We start from the raw sequence: 7,903 nt of genomic DNA, 5'->3' as shown, positions 1-7,903 counted from the left end.
GCATGATATTGCCTCACTGTAACCTCCACCTCCCTGGTTCAAGCAATTCTCCTGCCTCAGTCTCCCCAGTAGCTGGGACTACAGGTGTGCACCACCACACCTGGCTAATTTTTGTATTTTTAGTAGAGACAGGGTTTCACCTTGTTGGCCAGGCTGGTCTTGAACTCCTGGCCTCAAGTGATCCACTCGCCTCGGCCTCCCAAAGTGCTGGGATTACAGGCATGAGCCACTGCACCCAGCCTGGTTTAGCAATTTGATGATATGAGGGCCAGTGTCTTTAATTCCCTTGGCCTTTTCCTCATAATTGTTGCCTCACGGTTGCAAAATGGTTGCTGCAGCTCCAGATATTACATCCACATTGAAGGCAGAGAAGATGGAAAAAGGGGGAGCATCAGTCACATCTGAGGAGACACCAGCCAATTTCTGCCTTTGTCTTATTGGTCAAAACCATTATTAGCTGGCTACTCCTAACTGCAGAGGAGACTGGAAAAGAATTTTGTAGCCTCTATCATGAAAGGAACAAGGGAGACTGGGTTAGAAATGTCTTGTGAGTTGGCTAACAGCCTTTTCTTTAGACAATAAGTAAGAATACTTGAAATCAGAGCTTGGTTAAACAAGAGTTCAGGTTTTTACTTTCTAGCTTCTTAGCTGTGTAGGCAGTACATGAAAACCTGGAGTGTAATCAAGCAAATTCCTGATACTATATCATTTCACTCCAAAATACTCCACTATGTATCTCCAGCATAAAATAACTTTTAAAAAGTAATATAGTGGCTGGGTGTGGTGACTCACGTCTGTAACCCCAGCACTTTGGGAGGCCGAGGCAGGCGGATCATGAGGTCCAGAGATGGAGATCATCCTGGCCAACATGGTGAAACCCTCTCTCTACTAAAAATACAAAAATTAGCCAGGCGTGGTGGCACATGGCTGTAGTCCCAGCTACTCGGGAGGCTAAGGCAGGAGAATCACTTGAACCCAGGAGGCAGAGGTTGCAGTGACCTGACATCACACCACTGTACTCCAGCCTGGCAACAGAGCGAGACTCTGTCTCAAAAAAAAAAAAAAAAAAAAAAGTAATATAGTAAAAATGCTATTATAAAATCAGACAAAATTAGCAGTAATACCTCATTATTTGATATTAAAACTATTAAGAACTTATGAAATATGGATGCAAGTAACTCCCTCCATAGAAACATTCAAGTCAGAGACTTTCAAAGGTGCTGATAAAACTAGAGCATTCTTTAAGAAACTGCAAAAGATATTGCCCAAATTTCACCAAGAATGTTTAATTAACCAATTCATTCATTCATTTAAGAACACAGTTCCAAACTTTGACTTATCAGGTGGATGAAGTATGATTTAGTAAATGGAGTTGAATGGAAGGGTAGTAATCTGTATGAATTCTTAACAGAAGAGATTCAAAGACTAAGAATGTGTCAATGGAATGTGTCACCTGCACAGCTGTTGGAAGGTGCTCTTATTCTAATAATGAGTACTCAGTATTCAGACAGAAATCATGTTAATTTTTAAAATGTCAAAGAAAAAAGAAAAGAAACATGCTTTAAGAGTATCTTCCCTTTTGTGAACGAGATCATGTCCTCTGCAGGGACATGGATGGAGCTGGAAGCCATTATCCTCAGCAAACTAACGCAGGAGTAGAAAAACAAACACTGCATGCTCTCACTTATAAGTGGGAGCTGAACAATGAGAACACATGGGCACAGGGAGGGGAACATCATACACTGGGGCCTGTCGGGGGGTGGGGTAAGGGGGAGGGTGAACATTGGGAAAAATAGCTAATGCATGCGGGCTTAATACCTAGATGATGGATTGAAAGGTGCAGCAAACCACCATGACACACATTTACCTATGTAACAAACCTACACATCCTGCATATGTACTCCAGAACTTAAAATACAAATTAAAATTAATTTACAAAATTAATTACAAAATTAATTTCTAAAAAATACCTACCCTTTTGCTCAAACTCTATACTTGGGAAGGAAACTGTGTTCCATAATACAATTTTCTGAGTGAATCTATAAACAAGGATGGAATGCCTCCAAATTGAAAAAATAATAATAATATAAATAATATAAATTATGGCTATTATGCTTTATTATACTTTAATTTTACATGAATTATTTAACTTTATTAATAAATAATGATTTACTCTCCAAGCTATTCACAATCAATCAGCACCTTTAAACCCAGTCACCTTTAAGTAAACTGACAAAACGAAGGTTTGGAATCTACCATGTGACAACCCCAACCCAGGCAAACTCCTTCTAGAGTGCAGACAGACTGGGAAGCCCGGCCTGGAGCTACTCCGGTGCTTTCCCACATGGCCCTCTATAGTGTGCTGTGTCTTCTGCTTCCAGGGGAGCCATGACTAGCAGTAAGCTTTTCTCTCAATGGCATTGGCCTCTCAGAATTGTCACTCAGTCACCTTTTGTAAATTAAGACCCGGACACAAATCAGTGTTAAGAGCTATGCAGTGTATAGAACCCTCACATGGGGTCAAAGCAAGAGAAAATGGGCCAGGGGTGTTATGAGAGGAGAGCGTTTCAAGAAAGTCATGCATTAAATTTCTGTGTAGTCAAAGTAGTGAATGAAGTTATTCCTTTAAAAAGGGTTGTTCTTCAATCTTTTTAAAAATTATATTATTGTGGTTCTATTTCATTTTTGATAAATCACATGCTTTGATTTCTATAACAGTCAAGGTAGTGAGAGAACAAGAATGGAGGATTCAGCTACATTCTTATGCTGTTTTTTAAAAGTCTCTTTCCCATAGTACTACTGTATGTTAAGGCTTTCTGTATGTTAGAGTCTGGGCTTTCTCTCTTCCGTTGCCTGGGACCATTTTACATCCCAGGAGCTGACGACTAGGGCCATGACCCCATTAATGTGCAGCCAAAGGGGGATGGTGACATGACTGAAGACCTATCTGACAGATCATTTCCAAAATAGTCATGACCTGACCGATAGGGGAGAATAGTATCAGCAATGCTCACACTGTGCTAGGGCAAGTCAGTGTACTCATTAGCAAAGTCTGTACGTGACCACACTCACCTCTAAAATTCCAGAGTTACACAATTTCCTGTGAAAAAGAAAGCAGCATGGTTATCTGTCCAATTGGTCATAGTCAGAATGACCTGCTATTTTGTACTCAGAGTCTCCAGCTGTCACAAAGTGAAGGACAGTTCTTGATGGTTTCCTAATAATTCTGTTGGCATGGAGTAGAGGTTAAGAGCCAGTTCTCAAGGGTCAGCAAAAAATGGAACTAGAAGGTATATACAGGAATAGTGGCAGTAAAGAGAGATTGCATCCTGCCAGACAGAAATAAACAGAGGGGATATTCTCTAAAGAAGGCAGCTTCCTTGACGTTAGCCATCCACAGTCTCAGAATCGTGATTGCCAAATGCAGATAAGATTCACCCAGTCCAGAAATCCTTAAGATGACCAAAAAAAAGAAAAAAAAAAAAAAAGAAAAAAGAAAATGTGGAAAATGATTAAAACTTCTGTTACATAACTGTACTCAGGTTACTAAGCTGTTAACTTAGACATATACTTGTTGTTTATAACAAAGATATACCCTGGGATTCTGAGGTAAAAACCTTTTGACAAGCACAGCGAAGAGGACAGGCTGTTCCGCAGTCTAGATTCCTCTCTTTCTTGCAACGCTGTAAGTTTCCTAGGCTGCTTCTGGTGCCCCTCTGCTCCTTCTTGTCTCACCCCAGTCTGTGCTGTTGTGGTGCATTTCTTGAGTGCAGAAAACTCTCAACTGCGACATTATACAAATTTCATTTTAAAGTACTATCTCTGGAATCACTGTAATGAAGTTTGCAGTGCAAAATGACTCTGCTAATGGCTGAGCTTAATAGCTCCCAGGGGCTTCTCCCTCCTATTTTTATTTATTTATTTATTTATTTATTTATTTATTTATTATTTGTTTATTCTTTTGAGACAAAGTCTTGTTCTGGCGCCCAGACTAGAGTGCAGTAGCGTGATCTAGGCTCACCACAAGTTCCGCCTTCCGGGTTCACACCATTCTCCTGCCTCAGCCTTCGGAGTAGCTGGCACTACAGGCGCCCACCACCATGCCCAGCTATGTTTTTTTTCTTGGTATTTTTAGTAGAGACGGGGTTTCACCGTGTTAGCCAGGATGGTCTCCATCTCCTGATCTCGTGATCTGCCTGCCTCGGCCTCCCAAAGTGCTTGGATTAGAGGCGTGAGCCACCGCGCCCGGCCCCTCTCCCTCCTGTTTAAATAGTCCTAAGGCTCAGAGAATTCTCCCCACTTCCTGTCACATGCCCTTTGATGACAAGAGTAATTACCACAAAACAGAACAGAAATATGAACTGCATGACCTTTTTTGCGTTACACCATTAAATGTTCACAAGGGCACTGGTCACAGTGTTACTGTTTAACCATTTCATTTCACCACCAATATGAGGGGTGTGCTATGCATACATTCTGGAACCTTCAACAACTATTTGAACAGGTTTGTTTGTTGGATGGTTGGTTGGTACAATTTGCTGAAACAAGTGACTTTGGGCATGGTTACTGTGCTCTGATCAACATCTTTCCATCCACAGGATTGGGGTGGAGTTTGCGCACTGAGTGAAAAATGAAACGCAAATGGCTGGGACAGTTGCTGGCTCACATCATGGCTTCATGCCAATTAGAAAAAACACTGCCCCCTTCCCCATGCTCTGGGGAGGATAAACGGCTGAAAGATGCCCCCTATCTGTGTGAACCATTAGGGAAAGCAGCTTCTTGCAAGGCACAGGGTTTGGCCAAGGGCAAACTTTGGCCGGGGTTGACATCTGGGCAAGATTTTAATCCCTCTCAGTCCTCTCAGTGGACATGACAGCACAATTATTCAAGGCAGTCCTAGAAGGAGGTCTTGGGGCATCCTGGGCAACATGATTCAGTTTTCTGTATCATGCCATTTAGTTAAGGTTATTACCAGCTGGTGAGAGAAGCTCCTCCACCGTCTGCTTTAACATGGGTCATTTCAATTAACCTGAGATTTTCAGATGAGGAAACTGAGGCTGAGCTGAAGTATCTTACTGGAGGTCATGTGGTAGCATCAGATTTTGATCTTTACCCTGCTGTTTTCCCTAGCACTTCTTATTCTCCTTCTCTGATTTATTTTTCTCCATAGCACTTACCACTAATACTGTGTATTTCATTTTCCATTTTCATATTGTCAGTTTCCCCCAAGTAGAATGTAAGTTCCATGATGGTAGGTGTTTTATTCACTGGCTGTATTCCCAATGACTAGAACAGAACTTGGCACACAATGAGGCTCATTCAGTAATATTTTCTAAATGAATGAATTTTTCAAATATCAGGATGCTTTCTTCTATACCAATCTATTTCAACAAGTGACCTTTAGCAAATACACAATATTTTGAGGTATTTGAGAGAAAAAAAATTATACTAACACAGTGTCAACTGTTATCAGGATTTTCTTCAGCTAAAAAAGCCACTTCATACTTTTAGACATATACTTCCTGACTAAAAACAGGGTTTTAAAAAAAAGCCTTCCACCTTAAAATTCATGTCCACTTCAAAGAGAGAAATCTCACTCTTATATAATAAACTGGGGTACTTTCTATTTACTAAGACTAATCTTTGCTTCTGAAGACAGGTTTAGTTATGGTTGGTTTATTTGATGATTAAAATAAAGTTATTAGCCCCTGTTAGGCTCTGCTAGTTATTTGCATATAGCAATACAGAATGATCTGGTAAAGTTTTTATGCAGATGTGGTCCAAGCTCATAAAATAGATACATTCTTCTAAATTAAATTCTTATTTTTGTTTACTTAAATTTGGCATGCTAGATATCATGTTCCATATCATAAAGCTGCAATTAATCACTTGTTAGACTTTTAGAAATAGTCATGAACCACATAATAATGTTTCAGTGTATGACAAACTGCCTATGTGATGGTGGTCCCATAAGATTATAATAATGTATTTTTACTGTACCTTTTCTATGTTTATATATGTACAGATACACAAATATAATTGTGTTACAATTGTCTACAGCATTCAGCATAGTTATATACTGTACAGGTTTGTAGCCTAGGAGCAATAGGTTATACCATATAGCCTGGATGTATAGTAGGCTGTATCATCTAAGTTTGTGTAAGTACATCTATGATAGTCACACGGTGAAAAACGAGCCTAACAATGCATTTCTCAGAACATATCCCTGTCATTAAGAACGACTGTAGTAAAAAGCTACATGTTTTTTATTCATTTTACATAATCCTTATCCTGATTTACTAAAAGTGCACTGTTTGCAGGACTCTGTGCTGTGACATATTGTCAGAGGAACAAAGGGAGCATTTAGACATGTTGTCTGCCCTCCTGGAATTTACACAATGAATGGAAAAAGGCGCAGAGTTATGCACACTCTAATGTCTCCAACAATAACTGTTGACTTTTTATTTTCAGTCAGAGAAGCCTGGCAACCAAGAAGTGGTTTTTTGGTGGTTTACGAGAACTTAACTGAATTGGAAAATATTTGCTTTAATGAAACAATTTACTCTTGTGCAACACTAAATTGTGTCAATCAAGCAAATAAGGAAGAAAGTCTTATTTATAAAATTGCCTGCTCCTGATTTTACTTCATTGCTTCTCAGGCTCCAAGAAGGGGAAAAAATGAAGATTTTGATACTTGGTATTTTTCTGTTTTTATATAGTACCCCGGCCTGGGCGAAAGAAAAGCATTATTACATTGGAATTATTGAAACAACTTGGGATTATGCCTCTGACCATGGGGAAAAGAAACTTATTTCTGTTGACACGTAAGTCACTATTTTTATTGTTTATAGACCAAAATTTTAAATTATTTTTAAATAATAGAGCCAATAAGATGAAATATTTTTAAAATATCTTATATACAGAAACTGCAAAATGTGGGTTTGAAACCCAGGACACTTGAATCAATCTCCCTTATGTTCCTGTATATTTTTTATTTGGGGGACTACTCTGCTTCTTTCCTGTTGTTCCTGGGATCTGTGTTCACCTCTTATTACCTCCCATGGTCATTACTCCATCTCTGATTAGGATTCTGTCTTTTTGTCTGTTTATGCAGAACTTCTTTAATTTAAACAATTACTGTATAAAATGTTATGTTTATTACACCATTTAATGGTTATTCATGATAGAGATAAATTTTTTTATATCTTTCAAAACATCACTTATAGAAATAAAATATGATTTTAGCAAATATGATTCTGCCTGATATTTATTGAGAGACTCCAGACAGTTAAGTAGGTTAATCTTTGACAGCGTCAGATTCCTAATTTGTAAAATGAGGATAATAAGCATAGCTCATAAGGTTACTTAAAGAGTGAGTGCATGTAAAACTCTTAGTACAATGCTTGGCACATATATGCATAAAAAATGTCAGGCACTTATTAGGATGGTCCTCAAAAAGCTCCATGTAACTTAAATGTCTTCATATTTCAGTTGGAAAATCCTCTTATTGAAAGCAATATTCACTACACAGAAAAACAAAAAATGTTTAGTTCTCCTTGAAGTTTTTTGTACCGAAGTTAATCTATACCGAGGTCTTCACTTTTAGTAATGCTAATTAAACATTAACCACCAAATGGGAACTTGGAATTCAAAATCAATATTCACTACATTAAAATGTATTTCAGTGGTGATAAAACACAAACAAGCCTAATGACCACCAGCTGCTAAGATTATATCTTTAAAAAGTAACTAAATAAGGATGCCAAAGTTTGTAATTATTGAATGTTATTGATGAGTATATACTATTCTCTTTAAATGTTATGTAAAGTTGAAATTTTTCACCATAAAAATAAATACATAACTGATAATAATATCCTATTATTATATTATGAAGTTAATAATA

The 7,903-nt window shown here is 38.2% G+C and overlaps 1 protein-coding gene across 7 annotated transcripts in view; it reads left to right on the top strand.

The window, feature by feature from the left end:
• Positions 1-6,393: 6,393 nt before the first annotated feature.
• The window catches only part of CP (ceruloplasmin), a 59,101-nt gene continuing 57,591 nt past the window's right edge, over positions 6,394-7,903 (top strand). For all 7 annotated transcript variants that reach the window (XR_001443141.3, XR_001443140.3, XM_015131781.3 and 4 more), the window contains exon 1: positions 6,394-6,824. Coding sequence is in view for 5 of the 7 variants with exons in the window: in XM_015131781.3 (XP_014987267.2) it covers positions 6,679-6,824 (146 nt within the window). In the remaining 2 variants the exon portion in view is untranslated. The remainder of the gene's footprint in view (positions 6,825-7,903) is intronic.

This window comes from Macaca mulatta, chromosome 2, assembly GCF_049350105.2.
Source record: "Macaca mulatta isolate MMU2019108-1 chromosome 2, T2T-MMU8v2.0, whole genome shotgun sequence".
Lineage (NCBI taxonomy): Eukaryota > Metazoa > Chordata > Mammalia > Primates > Cercopithecidae > Macaca > Macaca mulatta.
This window is presented reverse-complemented; position numbering and strand designations above follow the sequence as displayed.